At 34.4% G+C, this 15,519-nt stretch overlaps 1 protein-coding gene across 5 annotated transcripts in view; it reads left to right on the top strand.

Moving 5' to 3' along the window:
• The window catches only part of LOC141492701 (polypeptide N-acetylgalactosaminyltransferase 11), a 66,001-nt gene that overhangs the window by 31,959 nt on the left and 18,523 nt on the right, over positions 1–15,519 (top strand). For 4 of the 5 annotated variants that reach the window (XM_074193307.1, XM_074193309.1, XM_074193308.1 and 1 more), the window contains exons 4-7: positions 3,694–3,860; positions 8,181–8,306; positions 10,041–10,290; positions 12,133–12,250. In XM_074193307.1, the coding sequence (XP_074049408.1) occupies positions 3,694–3,860; positions 8,181–8,306; positions 10,041–10,290; positions 12,133–12,250 (661 nt within the window). Of the gene's footprint in view, positions 1–3,693; positions 3,861–5,342; positions 5,458–8,180; positions 8,307–10,040; positions 10,291–12,132; positions 12,251–15,519 lie in introns of those variants that run through there. The other variant, XR_012470039.1, reaches the window with a different exon arrangement.

Below are 15,519 nucleotides of genomic sequence, written 5' to 3'. Positions count from 1 at the left end.
AATTGAAGCCAGATGATCTGAGTTTGTAATATCATGATTCAGAGTTTTCTGGATTTATTTTAAAATGACAAATCAGGTGGCAAATAGCTGAGAGGTCAAAAGTACATGTGAATTAATAGTTTATCCAGGTCATATTATAAGACTAAGAAGTTAAACTGATGAACTCTTAGGAAATGGCATGATTTAATTTAATAAATGGGGGGATTCATTGATTGGATGTTTAGCTACTGAATAAATAATAAAATATAAAGGGTTTTTTTTTTCCCCACCAAGAAATTTAGGGAGGAGTAGAAGAAAAATAGTTAAATAAAACTTTAGAGAAAATGTTAATGATCCAGAAGAAAAATTAAAATGGAAGTTAATTGTATTACAAGCAATAGTTTTATCAACCTGTTCTTCATGTCATGGTGATATTCTATGTTATAAAACACACGTAAACAGGTCCTTATTCCTTGCTCAGTATGAGAGATGGGGTGGCTTGTATAGTAGAGAGAAAGAAAGTTTTGGAGTCAGAACACCTGGAGTTGAGGTCTGGCCCTACCAATGAAAACCTTTGTGATTATAGGCAAGTTCCTTAATCTTTCTGAGACTCATTTTCACCATTGTAACAAGAGACTAATAATTCTTGTGCTCCTTGCATCTTAGTCTTCCCATGTGGAAAGTGTTGTGTAAACATGAAATGCTATACAAATATGAGCTATTTTTATCTTTATCTTAACTAATATATGAGCTCAATATCTGCTTAATAATGTTCAGTTACTGGAATAACTTGATCTTCAGTCATTTTGAGAGTCCATGAAGTTTGAATACTTTTAGAACTTATTCACAGCATTATTCTTGCCCTACTAACAGCTGTGTTCTAAGGTGGTAATATACACAAATTATAAATGAAACTCATTTGTATTAACTGAGAGACAGGCATATCTGAAGCATAGTATCTTTTTAAAAAGAAATCTATTTTTCAATTAATTCATCTCTCATGTGCTTGTTATAGGCTAGGTGCTTTTTATATAACTATAAAAAGGAAAATGAAATAGCTCCTATCTTAAAGGAGTTTGCATTCTCCTGGGAATGAGCTGAGATCATTCTATTTAAACAACCCAAACCAAAAAAATAGAAAACTATTTCTCAGAAATATAAAAATGGACAATTTATCTATGAAAATACTATTGGGACTGGGAAGAAATTGTAGGTTTAGCACAACTCAACACATCAAAGGAATGAAGTTGAAATTTTTTAAAAACTTGTCTAATAATAGATATTTTATGGCTTCATGTAAGTTGTTATTTTAAAATTCCTTTCTTTATTTGAATGTTTGTTTTATTATTATCAAGTTTATAATTTAGAAAATTGGACAAAAAATAAAAAAGCAGAATTAATAGTATCACAGGAATGGAAGGGAATAAGGCAGATGAGGGAATTGTCTGCCTATGAGATGAGGAAAGTTAAGGTTTTGGTATGAAAAAGAGATAACCCAGAGTAATAGACCTAAGTAGAATTCTTAACTGCCTTTTAGACTGAGAGAAGACAGAATGAACATTACTTTGAAAATTATTGACAATCAGGAAATCCAACCTAGTATTCAACAGAAACTTGATGTTAAAACTTATCATTGCTGTGACAAAGGCAGGTTTGAAGTTATAAGTGATTGTAGTCACTTGTACCTTCCTGAGTCTCGGTTTCCTAAACAATAAGATGGGAATAATACTGTCAATAGTACCTACTCGACAGGTTCGATATAAGACTGAAATGTATATCAAAATGTCAAATTTCCCAAATTTTAAAACACAAATTCAATGTTGTTATTATTAATATTCATAATCATAGGAATATAGACTCTAAACTTGGGAAGGGCCTTCCTCATAGTCTACATAGATTACCCTTATTTAATAGGTGAGGAAACATGGTATTTGGCACTGGATTTGTTTCTTTTCATTCCAATAAATTTTGATTTCCATTGAAGTGGTAGTGCAGAAGAACAGGGTTTTGTTTTAACTAAAACAATATAAAATTTAGATAATGCTAATGAATTATTATTACCTGCTGTAGGTCTAAAGTGTCTTAATGGTTACCTAAGAATTATTTGTGAATATTATGAGTTAAAATAGTTACCGTTTGTATCATGCTTTACGGTTTGCAAAACATTATCTCAGACTCTACTTTTAAAGGATAAATATTTGTTCTCTTGTTTTTTTCCCAATTTTCAGTAAAATCCTGATTCCATTATTAATTTATTTTATCTTTGATGAAAAGGTTAATAGACAAAAGTAATTTTAAGCCTAATCTTGGTCCAGGTTATTACAAATTCCATATTGATGTCTTTAGAAGATATAACATTTTAATGTGCTTATGCTACATAAATACATTGATCTTATTTTGATTCTATAATTCTACTCAAAACCTTCAGAGGAGATTGCTTATTGCTTACTGAATAAAATTTATAATACTGATTCTGTATTTCAAGATTCTTCATCATTTGACTGTACCTTTCCAGCCCTTTCCCATATTTTCCTATGTGGGCTCCATATTCCATCCTTCAAAAGAAATGCAAGATCTTCCCCAAAAGGTTCACATGGCCTATTTGTACCCAATCTGTGCAGTCTGAGCTCATATTGGTCTGATCAACTGCAGTCTGACACACTGTAATTTGACTCTTAATGTAGTGATGTCATTTTGGTTGTCTTTGAGAACAAAGGACAACAACTAACCAAACAACCAATTCCACCTGCTTTGGATTATTGTGCCTTTTATTCTCATCCTGATGTCTCTCATCTTTGTGCCATTGCTTACTTATTACTGTCTCCATGATACCAGGAAAGGTCTTTTCTCTGTCCCTTCCCCACCATCTTCTTTTGAAGTCCTTTTTTTCTTCCATGTTTTCGTCCATGTTGTTTTTCCTGACTCATCACAAACTGAAATTTGTTATTTGCACCACAAATCTCTCATAACTTTTTTCCTTTGAATTTATCATAGTTTCCTTAGTTCATGTATGTTTGTAAGCATTTACCCTTTCATTTACCCTTTTTTCTCTCTCCCTTCTCCCCACCCTATGGAAAGCTCCTTGAAAGCAAGGGCTGTTCATATTGAGCTTTCTTGCCTCTTCCCTTTCCTTCTTTCATACTGCCATACTGATCATAATGATCTACTCAGTCAACAGTTTAAAAATTTTGAGTTAAATTGACTTAATAGTTCATTTTAAAATTTATTCTATTTTTTCTCACTTTTTTGAATTGTTGAACTTGAAGTTGACCATCTGCTAAAAGCAAAATTTTAAAATTAGATTTTTCTCATTTATATTCCTTTTGAAGCTTCTACAATTTTCACAGAAAAAGTATGCTCGCTATTTGTTTCATGACAATTCCACTGTAGTTTTATTCATGCTTCTAGCAATTTTATGCCTTTTCCTTTTTAATATAATTTTTAATGTACTTTATACATTTCAACTATATTGAAGTTTTCAAAATGAGCCAGAGAACAAATCAAGAAGGAAAATAAAATATAGTAATGGAAGGAAAAAAATCACATAGACTTGTGGATTATTTACCTGTTTCCCTTTGTGCTTCTAAGGATGAATAGAAACAAACAAAAAAGAGAGAATGTGATAAGTAGATTCATGAAGTGGTTGATGAAAAATATCTTGAAACATATAAGGATTTTTGCATTCACATTATTCTTATATAATTATGTCTGCAGATGCAAAGAAAAGTCATATCGAACTGACCTTCCAGCTGCTAGTATTGTGATTTGTTTCTACAATGAAGCCTTTTCTGCCTTGCTTCGGACAGTGCATAGTGTCTTAGATCGAACACCAGCCCATCTCCTTCATGAAATTATCTTGGTAGATGACAATAGTGAATTTGGTGAGTATACCTATATAACTCTAGGAACAGGTGTTGTCAATCTAGGATGGCAGTACTAATGATACTTGGAATTTTCTGTTTTGTTTCATCAGTAGTACAGTCATACATCCAATTGTATATTCAGAATGGAAGGTAAATCTATTGCTATGCACAGAATAATATGGTTAGCTATAGTAAATATTCTAACCTTTGAATATATCATAGTTTAAAGGAAATTGGAGAACAAGGGTCCTATGCTTGAAATTTTTTGCTGCACTTTTGTATTGCTTTTAGGCAATTTTCAACTTAGAAATGGGATTTGTTTCAAAGGAGAATTTATGTGTTATCTATTTGGAATTTTTAATTCATTTTACCATGATATAATGTTGTAAATTTTGATTAATTTTTTGGCTAACCCTTAGAAGCTTATTTATAATAATTTAGCTGGATGCTATACAATTATCATGAAAATGGTAGAAATAAGTAAATAAAACATATCAATGACATTGATTGACATATACATTAATTGCTGTTTGAGAAAAATAGATGTAATTAGAGTAGCATAAGAGTGTATTCAATAGGTTTATGATTTCTAAGGGCTTAAATGTCTTAAAATTTAAAAATATAAGGTAGATGGAAATTTTTGTGGATATTCTGAAGGGAATGCATGAACAGTTTCAAAGGTATGATTAATAAATCATGTCCAACTTATTTGAAAAACTTATGAGTTTCATTTTCCTTGATTTGCTATTTTACTTTTTTAAAAAAAGCCCATAATGGTTTTTGGTTCAGAGATGGAAGAGTAGGAGAGAAATTTTTCTCAAGTAACTGGACAAGAGTTTGTAAAGGAAGGAAGACACATGTGTGAGGAAGAAATTTCTTTAAAGTGAAACTGATTGAGCTGTTAGCTGTGAGAGGTAGGAAATGGTTCTTAAATGGAGTTTCAAAAAGGGTGAAGAAAGGAGAAAAAAATGATTAAAGTCAAGCAATTTCCATCAATTGATATCATTAGCCTGGGACAGCCTGGCTATTCTTCCAAGCAACTAGGTTTGGACTGTTTTAGGATTAGGAGTATGGAGCATTCTATCGACTGCCCTTTGTACAAATGGATCACTCATAAATCAAGGGTTTGCAGCTTGGGAAATGCCTGCATAGAAAACTGACTGTTTATGGAGAGGATAGAATAGAAAAACTCTACAAGAGAGCAACTCTACATAGTCAGAAATTGCATATAAATATATATATATATATATATATATATATATACACACGCACACGCACACGCACGCGCGCACACACACACACACACACACACACACACACACACAATGAAGAGAAGTGGAAAAAGCTGGGCTTTGTTTTAGTTCTTATGACCTCTGCTTAGCAAATTCATATCTACCCAGAAAAGACCTTGAATGTCAGATTATCCTTGCTTAAGGATATGTAGCTTGGAACAAAATTGAAAAGAAAAACTGTTGGGTAATTGAAGTGTCTCTTCTGTAGGGTGAAGATAATGTTTGGGGCTTCTCACTGCTTTTGAAAACAAGTAGTGGGCTACCTAGATGAAGAGCATGGCTGAGATCTGGAGGAGGGGGTAGTTTCTTGGGGTGCCAATTAGGTGAGTGGGAAGCTAAAGCTCAAGGCCAAAAATGCACATTATATATGGTAGTGGAGGCAGAATGGAGAAATTGGAATTTACAGATATAGATTATCAGCTTCTAGGGGAAAGGGACTTAATATATCCCCATAACACCATCGGGTGCTTATTCATCATTGTTGAAGGAGTGATGAGAATATGACTGAATTACCTCCACTTTTGAAATGTGTAATAAAACCCAGAGACATTCTGTTACCTCACAGATGAGATATAAACACCTCTGTTGGCCACTGAAAATTCTTTACCATTCCAGTCCCTCGTCCCTGATCTTCTCCCCCACCCCCAGCACTGCCCCACGTGTGTATACCCACATATACATTTAATGTATACGCATATTGTCTTCTCCATTGGAATCTAAGTTTCTTAAGTGTAGAGACTGTATCCCCAGAGTGTGTGATATTATTGATTTTGATTATTAATGAATTTTATCTGTCTTTCCAGTTAAATGCTGGTAAGTTGGGAAGATGGGGCAGCATACTTAGTAGGCTCTTAACAAATGCTTACTGATTGTTTTGTTTTTCATTTAAGTGCTAGTAACTTGAGCTCTAATAGCCCACTAGATATTTTGAACTTGATTTACTTCACACATTTCAAATGTATTATGTAAAAAACTGAACTCATTTTTCTTTTCTCTAAATTTCACTTTTTTTCCTGAACTTGCCTATTTCGGTGGATGGCAGCATCTCCTCCCATTTACCCAGGTTCATAACCTTAACATCATTCCTTCTTAATTCCATTCTTTCATACAACTTCATATATATATATATATTAGGTTTGTTTTTTTTTTTTTTGCAAGGCAAATGGGGTTAAGTGGCTTGCCCAAGGCCACACAGCTAGGTCATTATTAAATGTCTGAGACCAAATTTGAACCCAAGTACTCCTGACTCCAGGGCTGGTGCTTTATCCACTGTGCCACCTAGCCGCCCCTTTCATACAACTTCAGTAGCCACTCAGCAGTTTTTTTAAAAATTTTTAGTTTCACAGAGTGCCTTTCATCATCAGATTTTTCCTACTTAGACTCCCCTGTTGGCCTCTCCTCACCTTTCACCTGAATTTTTACCACCCCCCCTTTTTTTGCCTCCAACCTTACCTGCTCCAGTAGATGCCTCCCAAGTTAAACAGTGCATTTCCTAAAGCCTACAGTAACCATGCCTATTACAGTAGTTTACTGTCACCTCTGTTACATCTAGAATAAAATATAAATGCCTTTGTTGGTCAACTTAATCCTTTCACAAGCTAGTCCCAGTCTTCCTTTGCAGCTTTAAGTCAAGCAAGAGAATAACTTTTACTGTGCAAATGTTGGAAATACAAAGAAAGGCAAAAACACAGAACCTCCTCCTTGAGAGCTCTTATTTTAATGGAGAAGCAGCAGACAAATAATTATGTACATACATATGTATTACATATGTGTATATAATTTTCACTGTGTGTGTGTGTATTTGTGTGTGTGTGTGTGTGTGTGTGTGTGTGTGTATAAAATGGAAGATTATCTCTGAGAGGAGAAATTAATGGTGGAAGAAAGAGGACAATATGGAACCTGCCCATGGAGTCTGTCTGAAAGTCATGAAAGCCAGGGATGAGAATGAGGAGAAGGGGTTTGCCAGGCAAGGCAGATAACTAGTAGAAGACATGGGGTTCCTTCAAGGCTCAATTTGCAGTCACCTTGTGTGAATTTCTTTTCTTGTATATATGTCTTTATAGGTACATATCATCTCTTCAGGCTAGACCAAATTCCTCCATGGCAGGGATTATTTTAATTTAATCTTTGTATATCCTAGAGCCTTCTATGGTGAATAGTAGGTATTTAATAATTAATCATTTTTAAATTGATTTAGGAGATATCCAGGTTTAAGATTTCTTATCTTGGGGCGGCTAGGTGGTACAGTGGATAGAGCACCGGCTCTGGAGTCAGGAGTATCTGAGTTCAAATCTGGCCTCAGACAATAATTACCTAGTTATGTGGCCTTGCAAAAAAACCTTAAAAAATAAGATTTCTTATCTTGATTAATGATATAAGCCTTTATATCTCTTATGTAATTATGTTTATCTAGAATTTTTTTAACTGTAAATAAAATTTACTAAAAATCTGCCCTGGGCCTGTGTCTTCTTATTTACAGAAGAAGCAGTGAATTACAGAGTGGTTGAAGTTTTCGTTTTTTGTTTCTTTTTGTTTGTTTTTTGTTTTTTGTTTTTAGATTTTTGCAAGACAATGGGGTTAAGTGGCTTGCCCAAGGCCACATGGCTAGGTAATTATTAAGTGTCTGAGACCAGATTTGAACCCAGGTACTCCTGACTCCAGGGCCGGTGCTCTATCCACTGCGCCACCTAGCCACCCCAGAGTGGTTGAAGTTTTGAGTAGTTTTCTACAGTATTAGATAACTTAGTGTATTGGTACAAATAATACTTAATTCAGTAGCTGAATATTTGATTAAAAGCATATTAAATATTGATATATTTCAGTGAATAATAATTAACCTTTCAGTGAAGGATGTTGTAATAACTTAGTTGAAAATATTCACAAATATCAATAAATATCCTAGTACTTCAAGATTTTACATTTTTTTACTTTCATATTTAATATACAGAATAAATGATCAGATGGTTTTAAAAGTGAGATCTCTCTACATTTAAAAAATAAATTTAGAAATGTAATAAAGAAAAAGTCACTGTCGGTTTTATTTCAGAGGATTTGAAAGGAGAACTAGATGAGTATGTCCAAAAACATCTTCCTAGAAAAATTCAAGTGGTAAGAAATGAAAAACGAGAGGGATTGATTCGAGGAAGAATGATTGGAGCAGCCCATGCTACAGGTATAACTTTTTATGTGCTTATCTTGTTGGAAAATGACCACTTCTGTATCAGAGAGACTGACCTTTTAGTGCAGGGGTATATAATAGATTATAATTTAGTCCTAATTTACTTCCCCCATTTCTACTAGAAGAGGTAAGACAAGATAGACCTCAACCTAAGCATGTTTCATCAATCTTTCTAGCCTACACAGAACTGGGCGGGGGTGGGGGGATTGAAGTCAGAAATTTTTACATGGTCATGATCTCTGGGTAATCCTGTTTATTAATTGCTGCCTTCAAATTCTGACTTCTTATATCAGTATTAAGTGAACAAAAGTTTAAAGCTGAAATATTACTGAATTCCATTACTTAAATTTTGTTAATATGTTTTTCTTGTTCAATATTGTCCTCAACTGGTGATGATTAGAAAAACTAAGTCCCTCCAACACAAAGCTAGAAAACTTAGAGAAGTAAAGTGAACCCCAGAGGAAAAGGTTTAAAGTGACTCAGATGATATCAGGGAAAACAGCATTAATGGCAACTGACCTTCATCTTAATTGCACTAACTTTGCACTGATCATGCATTAATTTTGGTCTTTGATGAATGTACAATACATATGTCCTTTATTTTATTAGAGGAGATGGGGCATCCCAGGAGCAGAGTGTTGCCTGTACTTTCAAATGTGGTTGCTTTGTTGATTATTTTTCTTTTTTACAAAGGACAAGTCATGGGGGCTGGAGTTGTGGTAGGAAAAAAAAGTCAGCAATAAAATATTTTTCAAAAAAAAAGTAAATTGAAAGGGGTTAGTGGAAGAAAAGTATAGATGGAAGGAGGAAGAAAAAGTGATGATAGATCTTTGCTGTGGCGGGGCTGTACTTGTTGAAGGTAATGAGAGAAAGGAACTCTTAAAAAAATCAAAGGAGCAAGAGGCATATATGATCCTCAAGATCTTCAGGAGAAGTAGATAATTTGTGATAGGTTATATTATCCTGTAGTATAGTTTTGATAATGATTGCTAAACATCATTCAGAAAAAGTTAAATTGGGACAGCTAGGTGAGTGACTCATTGTCTCTGGAAATAATGATCTGTGGGGGCAACTCCGTAGTGCAGTGGATAGAGCACTGTCCTTGGAGTCAGGAGAACTGAGAACAAATCTGACCTCAGTCACTTGATAATTACTAGCTGAATGATCTTAGGCAAGTCACTTAGTCCCATTTCCTTGTAAAAACAAAAAAAAAGTTAAATTATGTTCAATATTTTAATGTTTTCAAGACTGAAAAGTATAGGTTAAATTTTAGAAATATTTTTGATTAAAATGTTTATAATTTTAAAGTTTTGTTACATAAAATTTTAACTTCCAGTTGTCTTCCTTTGAGATAATTTCATTCTTGGCCATCTCAGATAATTGAGAAGTTAAGACAGTTTTGAGTTCTTGTGTTGACACTTAAATTTGAATGTTAATTAAATTCCTCCAACAGGCCCAGTCAGAATGACTATTTGACTGATGTTTCCAAATTATGTCATGCCTCCTAGTTTACAGTAGGTAGTAGATTAATGATTCAGAATTATATTTTGAGCTATAAATAAGAATGGCATTTATTTTTTAGAATATGAAATTTTAGGATTTCATTAATTTTAACTTGGGTTGGGACCAGAGTTGATTATTAGATTATTTAATAATAGTAATAATTATGTTCTATATTATGTTAGTAATAATGAAAGCTATTAGATTATTATAATTTTACCTTCCCAGGAGAAGTTCTTGTGTTCCTAGACAGTCACTGTGAGGTGAACAAGATGTGGCTACAACCTTTGTTGGTTCCAATTCAGGAAGACCATAGGACGGTGGTATGCCCTGTGATTGATATTATCAGTGCTGATACACTTATGTACAGCTCATCTCCTATCGTACGTGGTGGATTCAACTGGGGTCTACACTTTAAATGGGATCTTGTTCCTTTTTCTGAGTTAGAAGGACCAGATGGAGCTATTGCACCAATCAAGTAAGATTTGACCTTATGATTAGAAAACTTGGAATATGTAGTTGAAGAGCAAAGAATAAAATATTTTATAGTTATTTCCTATAGTATTAGCAGAATTTGTGGCCAAGTGGACATTTTGTGTTTCTTAAATCACTTGTGGTTTGTCTTTAGAGAGATTTAGTAACATCACATGAGAGACACTTTGCAGGTTTTCAGAAGTATATTTGATCATACTTTAAAACACTTCAGATGATACTGTCCCTACTTGGTTGCACAGATGTCCGACTAGCAGAATTTGGACTTCTTACTTGAGTACATGTGGGTATGTTAATCAATGACTAATATTCTTGAATTGTTGTAATTCCACAAAAAATTTATGCCTTTACAAAGCCCTACTAATATGACTTGTAGTTTAGTGGATCAGGATTATTATAATTTAACTTTATTTTCTTATTAATTCATTTTAGTTATGTAATACATTAATTTCCCCTGCAGTTTTTTTTTTAAAGATTTTGAGTTTTTGAGTTTTACAATTTTTCCCCCAATCTTACTTCCCTCCCCCCATCCTGCCACGGAAAGCAATCTGTCAGTCTTTACTTTGTTTCCATGTTGTACATATCCAAATTGAGTGTGATGACAGAGAAATCACATCCTTAAGGAAGAAACAAAAAAAGTATAAGAGTAGCAAGATCAGACAATAAGATATCAGTTTTTTTCCTAAATTAAAGGGAATAGTCCTTGAACTTTGTTCAAACTCCACGGCTCTTTCTCTGGATACAGAGATGGCACTCTCCTTTGCAGACAGCCCAAAATTGTCCCTGGTTGTTGCACTGATGGAATGAGTGAGTCCTTCAAGGTTGAACATTATCCCCATGTTGCTGTTTCCCCTGCAGTTTTAACTCTCTAGAACACAGCTGAAAAAGCATGATGTAAAGCAAAATTACCCTCTGAGCAGCCAGAAGGTATCTCAAAGTTCATGTACTAAAGCTGTAGTGCTCTCTCTCTCTCTCTCTCTCTCTCTCTCTCTCTCTCCCTCCCCCTTCCTCCCCCTCCCTTCTTTTTCTGTCTCTGTCATTTCCTCCCTCCCTCCTTTCTCTCTCTCATTTTCTTTCTCTCTGTTTTTCTCCCTTCTCCCCTCTTCTTCTCTCCCTCTTTTTTCTGTATCTCTCCCTTCTCCCCCTCTTTCTTTGTTTTTCTCTCCCTCTTTTCCTCCTTTCCTCTTCCTCCCTCCCCCTTTTTTCCTGTCTTTCTCATTCTCTGTCTTTCTCTCTGTCTCTGTCTCTGTCTCTGTCTCTCTCTCTGTCTGTCTCTCCCTCTCTCCCTCCCTCTCTCCCCCCCCCCCCCCCCATCCCAGCTCATTCTGACCATCTTGGTTCTTTGCGCAAGCCATGGATATGGCAAAATTAAAAGGTAAAGCAAATTCCTAGAATCAGGCACAGTGTAGCAGCAGCAAGAACTGATGTTTTTGCTAGCCTGACAGTGAAGGAAAGAGACAGAGGAGCTATAAGAAAGGATTGATGTTTGGGGCTATTTACTAGAGAAGGAACCGCCTCTTTTTGCCTTCAGAGACCTGAGTGAATGAGACTGTCAGAAAATAGTATAAGGAAATCTGAGTTATCAAGGAAAGGTGGTTGTATTCTTTTTAAAAAGGAAAAGAAGCATGTTCCATTTTAGAAGGATTTCTTTTTTTCAATGTTTACAATGGAAAATTCAAACCATGCCAAGTGATACCTGGTGTTTCAATAATAGTTTTCTGATGTTTATTATAGACAGTTGCTGCAAAATTTCATAGATTTATAAAGAAAAGTTTTCCAAAACAACAATTTGCATGCAATCGAAGTGATGATTATTTTCTTCTTCTAGGTCACCTACAATGGCAGGAGGCTTATTTGCCATGAGCAGACACTATTTCAATGAACTTGGGCAATATGACAGCGGCATGGATATCTGGGGAGGTGAAAATTTAGAAATATCATTTAGGGTAATTCAGATTTTATATGTGTTAAATTATCAACCTCATGCATAAAGAAAATAATTTAATTTTCAGCTATTTCTAATTCAGCATTTTGTGTACATTCTCTTTGGAGGTCACTAGGTGGTTCAGTGGTTAGAGAGCTGGGTCTAGAGTTAGGAAGACTTGAATTCAGATGTGGCCTGAGACACTAGTTGTGTGACCCTGGGCAAATCCCTTAATCTTTATTTGCTTCAGTTTCTTCAACTGTAAAATGGGAATAATAAAACCACCTATGTCCCCTGACATCAAATGAGATAATATTTGTAAAGTGCTTAGCAGGAGGTCATTGTAAATGTTTAATTCCTTTCTTTCCCTAATTCCCTTTTTCTTCCTTTATATTTAATTTATATTAATTATACTGTACTTTGATGATCACACTTGAAGTATTTTTAGGCATTTGGTTTGTCAGTTGAATTTACCAAAGATTTACTTTTAAAAATTAGAAAAGTCAATCAAATATAATTTCAAAAAACTGTCACGTGAACTTGATTTTGTTTTTTTTCCTCCTTATCTGTTTATTAGTTTTACTTGACATCATTTATAGCATTTGAAATTCCTTCATTCACTTTTCTGGAAAACAGTCACCTCCTATATGTGAATGGTGTATAAAGATAATCAGATTTAGTTCCTGCCCAGGAAAAGTTTAGAGTTACTAAGAAATAAGACGTGTTTACAAAGATTAGATATAGGTGTGTGTGTATGTATGTATGTATGTATTTGTAGAAAATAAATATCTATCATATCTGTGTGTGTGTGTATATATATATATGTATATATATATATGTATATGGAGAGAGAGACAGACAGACAGATGCTTGAATAAGAAAACTACAAATAAGGTTATGAGCTTAAATGAGAGGAAAAATGATGGGTTCAAGGAGGAAGTGTTGAACTAGATCTTAAAGAATGGATAGGATTTCCCCTGGTAAAGGTGATGGGCTGGGAAATTTCAGATATGAAGAATGCTAAGATCCATGGCGTAGAGTTAGAGAAATATAGAATTATAATATGTTGTGGTAGAAACTATGCAGAATTTGGAATGAGGAGAGACCTGCTTTTGAATCTTACTGAATATAGCTCTGTGATGAGCTTTTAATCTCCCTAAGTCTTGTTCTCATCTCTTATAAAGTAGTGATGATAATACTTGTATTTACCTGCCTCCTAGGGGAGGAAACTGAGGGAAACAGTACAAATATCAGACTACTGGAAATCTAATGTGGTTGATTGGTTCCTCAGGTATATAGGTAAAACTGAGCAGTCTTTATAGTGCAGCTATTGAAAGCATATGAAGTGACCAATAATTGGGGTTTAGTTATTCAGTTAAATCCAATAGAACATTTATTATTTTTATTGATAATAATTTAAAAATATTATCTAATTAAATAAATAATAATAAAGTAATAAAACATGTGCTATGTGTAATGCAATGCTAGGTGCTGAGGCTAAAAAAGGCAAAAAATGAAGTCAGTCCTACCTTGCATTCTCTTTGGGAAATACATCATGTAGAGAAGCAAATAAATATGCACACATTACTATAAAGAGGGAGCATCACTTTTAAGTAGGGGTGGGGACCATGAGGGAAAAAATCTTCAGAAAGTGGTCCCTGAGCTGGGCTTTGAAGGATACTACAGGGATTCTGTAATTAATGTCATTATAGCATAACAAATTGGTTGAGGTAGCATTATGAATTATCATCTCCATTTTACAGATGTGGAATGAATTAAAGAACTTGTTAACCCCTTACTATGTGCCACCTCTTTGGGAAAAGCCTCTTGTAGGATCTGTCCTTTGTTCTCTTTATTTAAAAAAATTTATTTATATATTTGTCCATTGGCTAAACGTTCACCTGTATCCTCTTCCTAAGAGAACTATTACATATTTTTTAAGAGGAAGGAAAAAAATAGGTCAAACCAATAAACACATTAAAAAAATATATGTATTGTTCCATACTTGACCTTCCTACCTTTTTGTAGTAGTGTAGTGGGGTGGTATCTTTTCATTTGTGCCCAACCTGTGGTAGAACATTTTAAGCCCATACTGGTCTGATCAGCCATAGTTTTTACACCGTAACTTGTCTCTTTACATAATGTTGTTGTTTTGGTCTCCTTGATAAGGAAGGACAAGAACCAAATATGACACCATATTTATTCTTTGCAATTTTGGAATATTAATGTTTTTTCACTGTTTTGTGGTTGTCCTTTCCAATTTAAATTATTACAGTCTTCATGAATGTCATTTTCTTTGTTCTGCATACTTCACTTTGCATCAGTTCATTTAAGACTTTCTTGCCTCATCATAGTCATCATTTCTTAAAACATAATAATGTTCCATCACATTTATGTACCATAGTTTGTTTAGTTATTTCCTGACCAATGAGTATCTACTTTGTTCCATTTCTTTGCTACTACCAAAAAAAGGCTGTATAATTATTTTGGTGTATACAGAGGCTTTCTTCTTGTCAGTGTATTTCTTTCTCTCTCTCTCTCTCTCTCTTTTGGTGAGGTAGTGGAGTTAAGTGACTTGCCCAAGGTCACAGAGCTAGTAAATATCATGTATCTCAGGCTGAATTTGAACTCAGGCCCTCCTGACTCTGGGGCCGGTGTGCTATCTACTGCACCACCTAGCTGCCCCTTGCATTTCTCTTCATAGTGTTTTGGAACATTCTTTCTATATGGTTAAAAGTTTATTTTGAGAACACTTTGTTCATATTTTTTCCTTCTTATCTACTAGAGAGTGGCTTTAGTCCTTTTTCCTTTTTCACATTTTTCCATGTTCCAGTTTCTTAACATAGACCAAGACTTCCTTCTGCATTTTCAGATTCTTTTTCTTATTTTCTCTTCCATTCTCAATGTTTTTCAAGGAACATTTTGTTTGCCCTGCTAACATGGAAAGTGTAAGTATTTCTTGGTTTACTTTAACTTGTTAAAGGGGTCCCTTGAATTTGTTTTTTTTGAGTTGCCATATTTTCTCAGAAACACGGAACTCAAGAGTATTCAGGAGGCCTGAATATATCAAGATTAAGCCTTTTCTACTGCACCATGCCCCGTCTCTCACCAACATATTTTGCTGTTTCCATCTCAAGCTGGACTACTTACTACCTATGTGTTCTTGGGAGTCAAAACCAGGAACAGACTGTCTGTCCTAGGCTCGTATAGCTGCAACTCTTGTAGATAAACAGACCATATTTTTGTGGTCTAGTATTTCCCAAAGGAAAAAAAAATGTGGCTTTTGCCTTT

Source organism: Macrotis lagotis, chromosome 7 (genome assembly GCF_037893015.1).
Source record: "Macrotis lagotis isolate mMagLag1 chromosome 7, bilby.v1.9.chrom.fasta, whole genome shotgun sequence".
Classification (NCBI taxonomy): Eukaryota; Metazoa; Chordata; class Mammalia; order Peramelemorphia; family Peramelidae; genus Macrotis; species Macrotis lagotis.
This window is presented reverse-complemented; position numbering and strand designations above follow the sequence as displayed.